The sequence below is a fragment of the Cyprinodon variegatus genome, unplaced genomic scaffold (genome assembly GCF_000732505.1).
Source record: "Cyprinodon variegatus isolate N-32 unplaced genomic scaffold, C_variegatus-1.0 Scaffold676, whole genome shotgun sequence".
Classification (NCBI taxonomy): domain Eukaryota; kingdom Metazoa; phylum Chordata; class Actinopteri; order Cyprinodontiformes; family Cyprinodontidae; genus Cyprinodon; species Cyprinodon variegatus.
This window is the reverse complement of record NW_015151129.1, coordinates 89,224-104,994: the sequence shown is the minus strand read 5'-3', so window position 1 is coordinate 104,994 and position 15,771 is coordinate 89,224. Positions and strand designations below refer to the sequence as shown.

At 36.7% G+C, this 15,771-nt stretch overlaps 1 protein-coding gene across 1 annotated transcript in view; it reads left to right on the top strand.

Annotated features, from left to right (window-relative positions):
• Positions 1-7,452, top strand: part of zbtb47 (zinc finger and BTB domain containing 47) — a 29,920-nt gene extending 22,468 nt beyond the window's left edge. Inside the window, exons 3-6 of the mRNA XM_015394170.1 lie at positions 619-766; positions 2,119-2,234; positions 2,559-2,703; positions 4,353-7,452. Coding sequence (XP_015249656.1) covers positions 619-766; positions 2,119-2,234; positions 2,559-2,703; positions 4,353-4,792 — 849 coding nt within the window. The 3' untranslated portion in view covers positions 4,793-7,452. The remainder of the gene's footprint in view (positions 1-618; positions 767-2,118; positions 2,235-2,558; positions 2,704-4,352) is intronic.
• Positions 7,453-15,771: the final 8,319 nt, after the last annotated feature.

Here is a 15,771-nt window from a genome sequence, read left to right as displayed (position 1 = left end):
GCATCATATGTTTTTAGAGGTTTATTTTTAGAGGTTCATTTTAGAGACTTCACAATTATGCACTGCTTAAAGGTATAGTCGAGGATGTTCTTTTTTCGGGCTGATCATCAAAATAAGCGCCCCTTCTATTGGCGAATCATTCTGGTGATATGTTTACGTAAGGCCATCCTACATGCTCGTCCCCATTTTCACTTTCCGGTGGTGAGTCTGACATGGTGGAAATATTGCAATCTTCTTCTAGAGAGGAAGCTTTTGAGTGATGCAAACAGCAACTTTCAAACAGAAAAAAACGAGCTTGTGCATGCTCTTGCATGCGCTTAATAGGTGTTCCCTCTTGGGAGCAGGTACAGGGTTGTGCATGTGCATTCTTTTTTTTAAAGTGGAGAGGGCGGGTCTTTTAAAAAAATTAATAAAAATCTTCCACTATTCCTTTAAAGAATGCAAATCATGTTGTTGGTTTGAAATTATTACTGCTTTACTCTTTTTGAGACAACAGCTGCTTTAAGTAAAACTCTTCTTGTATATGAAAAGCTTCAGTTATTGATGCCTTAAACATATTGTCCTCTAAAAACCCCAGTCGTCATAACATCTTACCTCTTTCGTGGTGTTGTTTGAAAGTGTGTGACCTGCGGAAAGGCCTTCAAGAAGCTGTGGTCTCTCCACGAGCACAACAAGATTGTCCACGGCTACGCTGAGAAGAAGTTCTCCTGTGAGATCTGCGAGAAGAAGTTTTACACCATGGCTCATGTCAGGAAGCACATGGTCGGTGAGTGGCACTAACATCAACTATCTCCTTAAGTCACCTCGTTCCCTTGTTTACTTGGGCTTCCTCCTCTACGGCTCTTTAATTGTTGATCAGGATTTGTTTTGGGTGTTACTTTCCTCTTCCACTTTTTTATGAAGGATAAGCATCTTGCTTCCTGGACAGGCTGACCACACTCTATGTGTACATCCATCCATGAATATTTTGCATTTGTACTTTACTCCAATTGAGATTTATCTGACGCTTAGGGTTGGATATCCTGGTCTTTTTCAATCAAATTTTAAGTCTCCGAATTAATTTCTTAGCAGAATTACTTATTAGTTTAATATATTCCAGTGTGTGTAACATTGACACATCTCAATTTTCTCAGCTATACACTTCTGTAAAATTTCACAAAGGCTGTGTGCATACAGAGGAAGGAACCTTTGACCTTTTTTGGCACAATCTATCTCGATAATCCTAATTACTTGGTCCTCTTTAATGCATCATCTTTTTTAGGATTGTTTTAGAGGGATAAGATGATCTGGAAACGTTTTTTTGTCTGCAAAGGATTTCTGTGTGGATTTGGTCATAATATCTTGGATGTTTATCCTGCTGAAACACCCCTGCACAAGCAATTTTCTTTTTGGTTTATTTGTTTTTATTTCAAATATTGTGGTATTTCAAAGACTTTATGATGCCATGGTTGTGACTTGCTTTCTCCGGTATTTCTTGGTTCTAAGTCAGAGGCATCTTTTGAGATTAATGGAGATGAGATAAATCTTAGGCTATATTCACTGCAGGAAAAACTAAGTGGATTAAAGCAGACAGTTTTGCCCATATACAACCATTAGAAGGACATTTTGTGACAGCTAGCGGTTACATTTAGCCCATTAAAATAAAGCATGTTACAGAAAAAAAAGGGTAAAATGATTGTAAGATATAAACTAAACTGCCAAAAATTGAAATCTAAGTAAATTTTTCTCAAAGTAAATGCGTTCTTTTTAAATTAAGCAGGCAAATGAGACACTTTGCCAATATAATAAGTATTTACCTTAAAAAAACAAAAAATCATGTAACTGCATTCTTGCATTTTGAGTGCATAATATTTAATTATCTTATTTTAACCGTAAAAATACTAATTCCATTAGCAGATCATTATTCACCTTCTTAAATTAAGGGTAAATGCACTTATTTTAAGGTCATTTTTAGATCATTTTTGCAGTGTATCAATATAATGTAGATCACAGAATTTGGCTAACCATGTCAAATATGTGATGGGAGTTATCAAGAGAATTTATTGGGGGAAAAAAAAGGGAAATGTTTCTAGTTTGATTTAGACTGGCCTGTAATGTTTTATGTGTCTGCATTTGTAGCCCATACGAAGGACATGCCATTTACCTGCGAGACGTGTGGGAAGTCGTTCAAGCGCAGCATGTCACTAAAGGTTCACTCTCTGCAGCACTCGGGAGAGAAACCCTTCAAGTGTGAGGTTTGAGATCCTTTTTTTTAGTGATATATGATTTTCTTAAGACCTCTTGGAGATGCCTTTGATGTAGTGATGAAATCCAGATTTTTATAGACCCACACTCTGATATAAGAAAGATCCCATTGAACAACAGTGAATATTGATCCCTTTAGTCTTTCTGACGATATTAACACGGTTTGTGTCACTTTTGTTGAACTAAATTTCTGAGTTTAAAGTAATACTCAGTAATACATCTGGATTTTGACTATGATTTTATTGAGCTCCAGCCACATCCACCACTAGGTTTTATAGCCACTTATCAAGGTTGTCCACTGTGTGCCGTTTCAGAGCTGCAGCGAGCGCTTCCAGTACAAATACCAGCTGCGTTCACACATGAGCATCCACATCGGACACAAACAGTTCATGTGTCAGTGGTGCGGAAAGGACTTCAACATGAAGCAGTACTTTGATGAGCATATGAAGACACACACTGGTGATTCACCTTTTCCCACCTTTTATTAAAGCTTTTTTTTTGGAGTTATTTTATAATTACATGCAATTTTTCATGTGTTCTTTAATTTAAAATTTTATGACTTTTATGACATAGCGTGGGTCTTATTCAGTATGGTGGTGTTAACCCTTTTATTTATTTAGGTAATGATTTTGAAATGTTATAAGAAAAATCGATTTTATGATGTTATTATATAATATACTTATTGTACTCTTTTAGAGAGATAAAAAAAACAAACCATTTAAAAGGGAATAACAGTGGCAGTCCATGGTAGTGGGGTTTGAACTCAGAACCTCCCCTATTAGGCCACCAATCCCCTAGACTTTGTAATGGCTGGGAATCGAGTCAAACATGGATGAACTGCTTGGAAGGCAGGTATGCTCATCACTCACCACTCCACCTGCACCATCGCTGGTGGGTGCAGAGTCTGCACAGACAGTGAGATTCTGCACAGATGGTGAGATTCTGCCTAAATGGTATGTAGGTACCATTACACTGCTTGGTTGGAAAGTATTTCTCCCAGGAAGGATCATTCATTCCAAACAGTTTTAAATGAGATACTGAGTTCATGAGGCGATAGCAGGCAGTGATACATTGCTCAGAGCAGTCAGATGTAAGGACCCTCAGAATCACAGCTGCTCTCTCTGCCTCACAGGTAGGTGTGCCATGTTTGCTCTGGTGAAGATGATCCCGCACAAGACATCCAGCTAGACTTCTTTTTTTTTTTTTTGCAAAGCTAAACTTGTCGGACGATGCCTTGGTAGTGTGGGAAATCAAGCGCGCTCGTAATGAGAAATTCGAGTATAGGTACCCTTCACTATGAAGGCTGACATCTGTGTGGCTCACACTGTGTACAGTCTGTTCATCAGTTCGTGGTATCTGGTTTATGTTTGACTCAATCAATGTTCCGTGTGGAAAAGAGACACATTGCCGACACAGCGTACCAATTTTACCTTTTTTGTAGCCGATATTCTGACCGATTTCTTTCCAAGAGTTTTTCAGAATCTGTTGATCGTTGTGATATTTATGGGCAAAATAATAAGATGTCAGTAGAGGTTTGCAAACTCTCACAGTACAAGCTGTTGCTTGTCCATCATGTTTTGGTGGCCTTCTAGGCACACATTGCAAAAACTTCAGTGTCACATAAGCAAGCCTCTGGTTTTCTTCTGCAAACACCATTAGTAGGTTGTCGAAAATCTATGAATGTAGTCTTTTCTTAAAAGAGCGCTTTCCTTTCATATAATTGGTGTATTCCTATCAGGGCTTGTGAACAATTGCAACTGCTTTTCTTTCCTCTTACGTCTCTTCCTTTAGCTCATATTTGTCTTTTGATTCCCAATCGGAGCTTTGGATCTCAGTCTGGTTGCTTCTCTGCTTTGTGTTGGTCCATCATGGTCTATCAAAAAAATCTTAATTAAATATGTTAAAGGTTGTAGTTGAAATGTGACAAAATGAAAACAATTATCTTAGTCATTGCAAGGCACTGTAGAAACACACTAAGCTGTTAACAGAGGGGGGATAATTCTCCCATTAGACTCATTAGTGGTCAGTAGGGATCGGTAAAAGAGTCATCTCAGCATTGAAAACGGCACTATCAGCTGCTTACAGTTGTGCTGTCCTGTATCCTACAGGTGAGAAGCCATACATCTGTGAGATCTGCGGGAAGAGCTTCACCAGCCGGCCCAACATGAAGCGCCACCGCCGCACTCACACCGGGGAGAAGCCGTACCCCTGCGAGGTGTGCGGCCAGCGTTTCCGCTTCTCCAACATGCTCAAGGCTCACAGGGAGAAGTGTTTCCACGTCAGCAACCCCATGGTGGTCCCCAGCTGTGGAGACCCCCTCGGTTTCGACCAGCCACTAGTTTCTCCAACTACAGACTCCTCCGCTCCGAAGCTGCTGGGAACTCCCGTCTCTGACGCCACGCCCTCTGCTGCCTCCAGCCCCCAGCTCCTCCACAGCAACCAACTGTCTCTTCCTCTGCTGCACCCCATGGGGGGGTTGCCAACTGCCTCACATTTACCCCCACCGCCTCCCTTGTTCTCTGCTGGTAGGATGAACTCCAACAACTAACACATCTCTGTAGCATTTGAAGCACTTTGTTTGGTTGCTCTTTTTTTTGTAAGAGAGACTCGCAGCGGGAGATTGACATTAACACAGAGGAGAGAACTGAAAATACGCTAAAGGCTGGACTTGCCACACAGACTCATACAGCTAGAACAATAATGAAATAGATATTTTTTACTCTACTGAATACAGTATATAACCTCAAAGTCCTTTCTGACCTATCCCATACATTTTACATCACACTTGTGAATTTATAGTTTTGCACAAAATATAGATTGTAGCATCCTTTAGCAAATAACTACCTATAAAGGATAAGATTGAAATGTTATTTTGTTCTCTGCCAGGATGTAGCCATCACTTCCATTCGGACTCTGCAATAACCAAACACTGATTTTGACATGTAACTGTTTGTGACATCATCAATAACCAAATCCTGTTAGCTCCCTCTCTTGGATAAGTTAGTAATGTAATATAGCATTTATAATCAATCCTGCACCTTACAAATGCCTCTTTTGACATTTAAAATGTATAAAGTCTGTTTTTGTTTTGTATTTGTTTCCTTTTGTGGCTACCAGAGCTGTGGATTCAGATATCAGAAAGGCTATAATGTGTGTTATGTAGTGAGTGTGTTTTTTTTTGTCTTCTGGTATGCTAGAATGAGCTGAGAGGTAGAGAAGTGGAGACTGTTTAAGGCCGTTATTAGAATGGCTAATTCATATCTAAGCTTCCAAAAAAGTCAGCAGATGAAGATCTTCACTTTTATGTTTGGATTCCATTAAAGATGCCCACCCTCTTGCTGCACTGCTCTGAATAATAATTATATAACCTGCATTGGAAACCATTCATACTTCTTGAACCTTGTTCCTATTTTTTTATTTTTATTTTTTAACCATAAAGTGTTTTGTTTGGGATTTTATGTGATAGTGCAGCACGGAGTGATGCGTAATTGTGGAAAAGAAATAAAATAATGTCTGCATTTTATGGTATCCCCACAAAAGTGGTATCTACTTAGAATCATACTTATTGAACTCTTACTGAATCCTCTTTGTTTTTCAGAGCTTGCCTCTGCCATCCTTGTTCAGTCCATTGGCAAAATCTGATCGAGACTCTCTTTAAGGAGCAGTTTTCCAGTTTCTCAGGTCTGGACTTTGACTGGGCCATTGTATCACATGAATATGATCTTTTGGTAGCTCTGGATGTCTCATTTGCTTCCTCTAACATGTTTTCTTAAAGTATTGCCCTGTACTCAGCCCCATCTGTTCAATCAGGTTTGACCAGGTTCCCTTGACTCCTTTGACAAATATTATCTTGACGGTATACAGCGCAATGCGTAGGGTGTATTTAAGGACAAGTGTAGTATGTGTTTCTTAACACCTGCTTTTGAACATGTGAGTTAAAGAGTTTCGTCTCATTGGACCAGACCAACGCCTTCTTCCACATGTTTGCTGCAAACACGACTTATTACTTTCATCTTGCCACTCTTCCATGAGGCCATACTTGAATATGAGACTAATAGTTATGCTAATAGTAATGAAACGACTTGGTAGGTTTGTGGTTGTGCAGCCAGAAAACTTTATTGTGAACATTAAGAAATGACAGGGAATGCCTTATTTAATATACCTCTCCTTAATTTTCTTCTGCCAAGCTATCAGCCCCAACCTCCTCATAATATGTAATATGCCATTTCCCATGTCCTCCCTGGGCTTTGGAAAACTCTCCCCCTCCATTCCCTCACCCACATACCAGTGGACGAAGGCACATGAGATCAAATTTGTGTCGGCAATAGCAAGTTGTGAACTCAAAGGGGATGAATACAAATACATGGCAAAGATTTTTTCATTGTTTATAATTAGCCTTTCACCCCAGAATTATGCAGTACCTTTGTTGGTCCACATGAATCAGAAATATAATAGATGTGTTTTGCTGCAATAAAGTGACCATATGCGATAAAGATTAGACAGCTGTGTGATTGTTACGAATTTAGGTCCAAAGCTCATTTATTCAAACCGTGTCCTTATACTTATATATTGATTTTGTTAAATGGTGTTCTTTTTTTTTTAATACACATGGAGGAGTTTGCTCACATAATAAAATGCATTAAATCCATACAGGATCAAATTTATAGTGAAAACAATCAAAGCCTAGAAGCAGAACCAGATCCATTATTTACCATGAGGTAAATAATAGATACATCACAAGATCTGTTCATAATCTTGGCAATTTGCCTGCTTATATTTTTTTCATACTCAACGTTGACGGGCACATCACATGCAGGTCAGATCTTGAAATCATTTCCTACTATTAATCTATGTTTGTCGTTGTCTAAACAAAGCAAGCTGTCGAGTGTATGCTTCCTGAAAGTTCTCTGAAGCAGAGGGAAGCTCGGGGACCAATAGTCCGACAGTATGAAACAAGTCTGTTTGTGGTTTCCTTCTGTTAATCGTGCTAAAAACATTTCATCTATTAGATTTCTTCAAGGCATCCTATGCAGTTGAACCTTTTTTTTCAAAGTGGAAAAAAAAAATTAAGCTTCATAAAACCTTTAAAGATGTTAAATTTCCCCTCTAGCTTTCAAAGTCAGGTTTTTAGAAACAGCAGAAGTGATTGCAAGACATTCTTGAGCAGCTTTTCCAATTTTTCTTATGGTCCATTATTTTGCACTGTAGAAACACAGATTTTTTGTTCCAAAATGATTTAAGCTCAGATAGAGCAACCAAAACAAATTACTTTAAAGATGCTAAAAAGGAGGTTCCTATGTTCCTATATATTTTGACAAGTCATAAGACATGTGATGTTGGGTTTGAATGTGAGGAATTAAAGAGCATGGGGTGAAACACTGAACTGATCATGCTTATGAAGCCTGTGCATCTTTGATGTGCTCTTGCTCTGAATGATGTGTGTACACCAGGATCAAAGGTGTGGATTTCACAGTGGTTAAGGCTGCTTAAGGAAAGGGTGTGTTATTGTGCAATGATATCATCCTCTAGATGGATATTTACGGACCAGCTGACCATCTCAGCATAAAAAGCTCTAAATTGCAAAGTAGGTCAAACTGCAAACAGATGGAGCCACTTAATGCTGCAGGCCAAAGTGATTGAATCTTAAACGGTGTTATAGATACCGTAGATGTCTGCTTAGTGTAACATCAGATTAAGTAACTTTATTATCTATTAACCACTGCATTATTTCTTACTAATGGCATACATTCTGCAGCTGTGGTGCATTATGATACATGGTGTTTCATAGTTTTGATGCTTATATTGTGAAATTTCTGAACATGTTCAAAGGATCAATGGCTGTGTTATTCAAAGTTGAATTTTGCAGATGCATTAAGAAAACAATCATGCAGGAGAAACTTTTCATATAAAGCAATGGCTGCTTTGAATCTAATCTAATTTTAATCCAAATGGGGCTACCTGGAATCAGGGTTATAAGGGGCTTAGACAATTTTCCATTTGCTTTAAGATTGATGTGAGTTTCCCGGGAGCTTTACAATGAGCACCATTTAAAACGCAAAGTTTGATGTCCAACAAGACATGACTCCTGTCGTTTAAGTGTGATAATTTGCAAGTTTCTATGCCCAGATAAAATGCTTCTATAATTGTGTGTGTGTGTGTGTATATATATATATATATATATATATATATATATATATATATATATATATATATATATATATATATATATATATGCTGTAATCTTATCTCAGCAAATGTGTTATTTGCTTGGTATGATGCTAAGTTACGTTTATAAAGCCTAAGAGTGACCTTCTTTAATTAGAACTGTTGGATTGTAATTTAACTGGTCATATTTTGGCTGGGATAAAGTCTTTCTAAACTGCAGTCGACAATTAGCTTCATTATTGCAAATTAGCAGAGGAATTTAACAGTAACATCCAACATTTTAAGAGCTAAAATTTATTTTTCTGCTTACAAAGATATTTAGATTTATGATTTTTTTTTTCTAATAACTAATCTACTGCTTTAAAATGGATAATAATGACTTGTGTAAAACCACAAACATGAATGTGCAAAATATAGTCTCTATAACGAGAAACAATTCCACGAGTTTGCGTTTGCTAACTACATTAATTGTAAAAAATAATTTTTAAGCTCTGTTTTTTACTGGCTTTAGACTGACTTTTTTTTGTCACTTCTCATAATAGCCAGGCTGTTGGCAGATTCCCTAGCCTGAGTCATGGTTCTCTGCAGCTCCTCCAGAGTTACTATGGCCATCTTTGCTGCTTCTCTGTTAGGCTCTCGAAGACCTTTACATTTGGTTGAACTGAAATTTTTCCATAGGTTTCAGAGTAAAGGAGGTTGATTTCAAATATTCATGCCACACTATCACATAAAATCCAAATGAAATAATTGAGGTTTTTGGTTATAATGTGACAAAACATGACGAAGTTCAAGGAGCTGAACTAGGTTGTTTAAAACACCCTTTTCTGTTTACTGGAAGGCCTTTTTGACTGTTGACTGTTGTTGCTGTTTATTAAATCGCTCTGTGTTCACAGATTTCACCATAAGCTTTTCTAAACTTAGAACGTGTTCTGTTTTTGCTTTCTAAAGAAGTGTTATTCCAAGAGACATTACTAACATACTTTGTTTTTTTTATTTGCCTTATAAACGGTGGGATTTCCAAGCTTCTTTTATTTTTATGTGTGAAGCATAATAATGTAGCTGACAGAGAAACTGTTATGAACACTACTGATTTGTGCACTTTTTTCCTTTGCCACACTCACCAATAAGGGGCTCATGAATGCAGACAAAGGGTGAAAACAAGTTGCAGAGATGTTTAAACATTGAAATATGTATTTTTTGTGTGAAGCATACTTTGTTAATTTTGTTTTGTAAATGCACTTTGCATAAACTGACACTAATTAGTATTTGAGCCTCACAAATCACAAAAAAAAAAATGTGTTGCTTGTTAGGGTGTTGGAGTTGAGCTGTGCTTTGTTGTTTGTAATGTTGCCATCATGCACGGTCAAAGTAAAATCTGTTTTACTCTTGCAAATTTATCTGCAGCTCACATATTTGAGAAGATGAACAGTTGGCCCATCATCAGTATCAGAAAAAAATGCATTTAGTTATTCTACATTATATTAAGTTAAAGAAGTATAGAGTTTTATTTTATCTAGTTTAGTTATGAGAACTATGTTAATTCTTACAGCACTTTATTTCCCTTTTTGCTACTAATTGCTACTACAGTGTCTTTACACCAAAAAAGTTGCACAAAATTAGAAAAATAGTTTTCTGAAATAAAAATGTGTCGTTATCAGGTTCCAATGATGCAGCATTTAACTGAAACTGCTTTGGAAATAAATCCAACTATAACTTCCCTCCAGAAATCAGCCAAGAGTTACTGCTGCTCTGTTGATATTAAGCCATCAAACCACACGTTATATTTCATGTTGGAAGTGAATGACAGAATGTAAGTGCGGTTTTCTGTGGCCTGGATGGAAATATGTCTTTGAAAACTCTTTAGAAAAGCTAGAAAGTATCTTTGATCTTTTTTTAAAGAGACAGTGTGTAAGAGTTTATCTATCTAGTGGTGCACTAAATGAATTACCAATGACAGACTGGTTCTTCTCTGTGAAGCATGCAAGACCTACTATGGAAGCCAAAGAGTGATATTCTACTCTGTTTGAACTCTATCATCACCCTTTTTAAAATCAGCTAAAACGATTAAACATGTGGAACATTTCTCAGTAAACAAAGCTGAAGGAAGCTTATTCTTGTTAGCCGGTATGACTTTTGTGAAGAACAACAGCAGCTGATAACAGTTGCACAGAGCTCATCCTGTATATGTTAACAAACAAACTAGTCATCTGTGCAGGGATGACAGGCAAGTTACTGGAACCCGCTGCCCTGTTGCTAACATAACAGAAAATATAAATTATCCTTGCTGTACAGCAGAAAGCCTGCAAGCTTTGCTTTGAAGCCCCGCTCCCTCATAAATCGCCTCCACCGTATAAAAGATGCGCTGATGCAGACTCTTGTCTACGCCTGGTTATTTATTTTTCTTCTTTCGGTTTGTTTCTCTTGCCTCTTACTGGACAAAGAATATGCATGGGCCTTCATTTTAACTGAGAGTGGAAGGTACAGTGATCTACAGTTGTTTTGCTTGTTTTAAACTCCTCAGCCACCCAAAACATGTTTTCAGATAAATGTAAAATGCTGACATGTTTCTCCTTTTTTGGCTACTCTGATCACAAATGGTGATGTAACATGGCCTCTCCCATTGAGTGAACCTCCCTAATTCTAAGCAATGAGAGCTCTTTCATGTTGGATGTTATGTTATTAGAATTAAAATACGTATTAATCAAACCAGTGCTTGATTTTTGCTAATAAAAAGTCCCATTTGTCACATACTGTCCCTTTAAATGTTAAACATTATCCTGAACTTATTTTGTTTTAGACTACAACATTTGTCCGTAAGGCTTAGTTTTTTGCTCATTTAGGAAGCAATCTTCCCAAGACTGAGTAACAACAAAAAAATTATATTTTACATCCCCAATAGAATATTGTATTGTGCTAATTCAGTCTTTGTTTTTGTTACTACTAATTCTTTATGCTGAAGATTTTCAAGCTATTAATCAACTTAATTATATTTCATATTTTAAATTTTTTAAAGTTTCTTCTTTTTGTTTTGATAATAATCTTTTCAAACATGCATTTTCTCAGTCTCATGACAATCCCTTCTGGCTTGGTTTTCAATTTTAATGTACCCATTTAATAGGGAATTGGTGGAACATCTTGCCTTCTTAATTATTTGAAAATCAGTGGTGCTGTGCTGGGGTGCAAAATAAATGATCGTTTCGCTACCTTTTTTATCCATTCCTTTAGGAACCACTTGGCGAAAGCCTCTTTCCCACTGAAAATGGCATGTTAACGTGTGTTTTTCAAACAGGGGTCGACCCTCTTACAATCAGCATCTGGCTTCCTTCCCACTGGCCAAACAGCTGCGTCTAACCCCTTGCGGGCAGCTGCGTGGCCTCTGTCCCCCCACGGCTGCGTGTCTGGTGACACCATCACGCTAGGTTAGCATTGATGATGTCACTAGTGTGACAGAAATCAGTAAAGTAAACAACAGAGAGCAACATGGAAGGAAGCCTGGGCTATAAGTGTGCTTTATTATTTATTTATTTTATTATTATTTCGTTTATCGAATGTAAAAGAGATTTTTTGGGGTTGTTAGACCAGACACAGCTGGCGCGATGTGTCGATGTCCATATTTTACGTTCAATTGTGTCACGTAAATTAGCAGGTCCATCCGGCTCTGGTTGGTGTTCCCATAGCATGTCGATCAGAGCCGAGGCGAATTTGACACAGGTCGCTTGTCTAGTCATTTGATCCGGGTAGACAAGCATCAGTGACCTGTTCCAACTACCACTAAAAGTCGATTGTTCCCAGGTTTAAATGGGTTTTTCGGACAGTGGGAAAGGCTTATATGGCAACAGAAATTATCTTTACATTAAAGGTACTGTAGAGGATTTGTTCAAATTTTTTTAAAGACCCGTCCTCTCCACTTAAAAGAAAAAAAAATGCATGTGCAAGAGCGTGCACCAGCCCATATCTCTTCGTGCACACTCTGTGTGAAAGTTGCTTTTCTCATAGCTCATACAATCTTACTGTTCTGGAACACCCACCCTAACCCCTAAATCACTATTTAGAGTGGGGATTGTATAGTGAACTCAGTCAAGTTACCATTCAGACAGATAATCACTTCCCCGTTGGACTGCTGTATTTCACAACAGATATATGCCTGAAAGTGCACATGGGCAGAAAAACATAGCTAACGGGACGAGCACGTAGGACGGCCTTATGTTAACATATCACCAGAATGATTTACAATAAGAAGGACCACTTATTTTGATTATCCACCCAGAAATAAAAGATAATCCTCTATACCTTTAAGCTAATAATGTTAACCAATAAAAAAAAAGCTGAGAATCTTGGTCTTTATCCTGAATAACAGTTTCAAATACCATAAAAATAACTCCTTCCTTCCTTCCCTCCTTTCCATATGTGGAGGTTTTCAGGTCTTACATTTAAAGCCCCTTCACTGCAGAAAATATCTGCAACAAAATCCGCAATTATATTTTGGATTCTTTATTTTTAGATGATTATTGAGGTTGGAGAAATTAGGAAAACTTAAGGTGAAACATTCTGAAATGTTAAATAGTTAATGAAACATGTGTTGGCTTATTTGACCCACAAAGGCAGTGATGGATTGCTATGCCAGATGCTCAAGCCTCAATAAGAGACTCACCTGAATCAAATGACTGTTAAAGTAAAGTAAGCTAACATCTTAGCTACCTAAGAGGGATTGGGAGTAATTGGACTGTAGTACCTACAGTTTGATGTGAAAAGTATTCCAGGTAACAATAATTAAGAAGATGATTGAGAGAAAACCAAAAACGTTCAAATCAAAATCCAAAATACTGATTAAAGTCTTCTGTTTAACTTTTTTTTTTTTTGTTTATCATCTAAATCTGTATGCTTTTCTTCATCCTTTATGTCTTCTGTATTAATCTGAAATGTTTAAAAGATAATTAAATAAACAAAGGTTGCTGAATAAGAAAGTTTGTCCAAACCTTTCCCTGGTATTGTTTATATTACCCTAAAGCTGTTGTGGGCTAATCCACTTCTAGAAGGCTTGTGTCCTGCAATTTTTACATGTGTCCTTGGTCAGACACACATTTTGGGTATGCAGTCAGTTCTGCAGTCCAGAGCCGAGGATAATCACATTATTTTTTTAGGTGTGTTTGATCAAAGACACAGCTTAAAGGGATTTGGCCCTTGAGGGCTTGAGTTGCCAACCTCTCCCCTATAGCCATGAAATCCAGAGAAGAAACCAAAGTTAGAAGTATTGTAACAAATACTCAAAACTAATAGATACTATTGCTTTACTTTTGAGTAGATATTGACTGATACATGATTTTTTTAAAGGCAGATACCAATTATTTTTAACTGATCCACAATGTATGCTGCCAATTTTTGGGGGGCTTATTCTTGAAGCCGGTATTGCTTTCTGTTCCTCTATCGGTCTCTCTCTACTTTTTAATTCAGTTGCAGCAATGGCGAAATCTCTAATTGGGAATATTTCTTCTAAATTATGTACAAATTCCTAATTGGCTAATTGGCTAGATAAAACAAATGCTCTTGTATCAAAGCTAAGCACCAAATGCTTGAGCCATAGATGGAAAAGTCCTGTTTCTTTAAATAAGTGTTTTTCTGTTAATACTTGGTTGTGAGAAAGTGTTCTGTGTTTTATCAAAGGTAAATATTCACCTTTTATTTAACCAACCAACCAATTAATCCATTCTGATAAGTGGTTAAGCAAGCAGGTGGTTAGTGAAATGAGCAGGTTCACTTTGCAGCTGACGTTTGAACACAACATTAGCTTAAAGAGATCTAAAACATTAGTGTTTTGAGTTAAAATTACTCATGAAATGCATTTTTTATATCTGTGTTTTAGATTTTGTGTGAATGGGTCATTTCCCCACTGATTTATTCCCTGATTTCATATCCACCGTTGGCCATTTTGCCCCCTTATATCTTACTTCAAATTCTTTCCTACCTATATGCATATATTCCATTATATCTTAGATTATTTCCTAATGTTTTTTTCCTTTTTCTATAATCTTTTTGCTACTCTAAACACCAGAATTTCCCCCTGGTGGAGCAATAAAGGGATTCTACATAATATTCTATTGTAAGTATTTTTAAAAGTTATTGAGGCAATTTGTGATTAAAATATTATAATCATTTAAAATTGGTTCACTGTTCCATCTCTAATTTGGCTCTAGACTTGCAGCAGATTAACACAACCAATGATTCTTACAGACCTCTTGATGGTGGCACTTTTTGGTTGCAGCCATCACTTCACTTTTCCTTAAATCAGATCATAGGTAGACCAATAAAGATGGAATTACCTGTTAAGAAGAAAATAATCCCCTGGAAAGTGGAAAATAGAGCACCATTGGAATGATGCATCTTTTGGCATCATGTTTTACCCAGAAAAAAAATAAAATTGGAAGAAAATGATTGTATTTCAGAACTCATTCTTGTGGGAAAATTATCATATTGAAAAACTCCTTTGAAGTTGGAGAAAAAGCATCCAATAGACATATTTCGGCTGTTTGTTTTTTTTTCTCGTTTTTCTATGTATATGTGTGGGTATTTTTTTTATTTTTATTTTTTATACTTCTTGATGTCTCTAGAGCCTCAAAAGTGAAAATGTTGTCAGACCAAGGAAATTATTTTTAAAATAATTTGTCTGTTTTCTTTTAGTCTTTTTTTTTGCAATAATTCTTTTATATTTACATTTAATCAAAGGTACACTGCCTTAACTTCATAATATTTACATGTCACATATATATATTAGAATAATTAATCGTTTACTATAATTATTTATAAATACTATTCAATTATTTCAGAGGACCAACCTCTACTATAATACTCAGAATATATTTTGATAATGAAACAGTGGACAGACCAAATTAAATGACCTTTTTTAATTCCACATTTTTCCTAGATAAACAAAAGAGAAAACAAATTGCTGTGAATATATATGATTTTGCACACTTTAGAATCCCAGAAAATCTGAAGTTAACTAATACCAATACATTTAATGGGTTATTGTTACCTCCAGTCAATTCAATAAAAAGTTAAAACACAATAAATGATACAAAATATTAGCTTTGATTTTAATGTGAACGCTGATTTAAATCAACAATAGATTAATTTAAATCAAGCTGCACACTATTGAATGTCAGCAGTGGTAAATGTTATTATGTGTTAGCTGAAACTGCTAGCAACGCTAATGTTACCTTTTAGCTGAAACTTTACTAACTATTGTTATCTTTTAAACTCTGCTAACAATGCTAATGTATTCTGTCATAGATAATATTAGACTCCTCATTGGATGTTGGTCGACGTGCCTTCAGGGCAGCCATCTTGGCTCGGACCACAATTCAG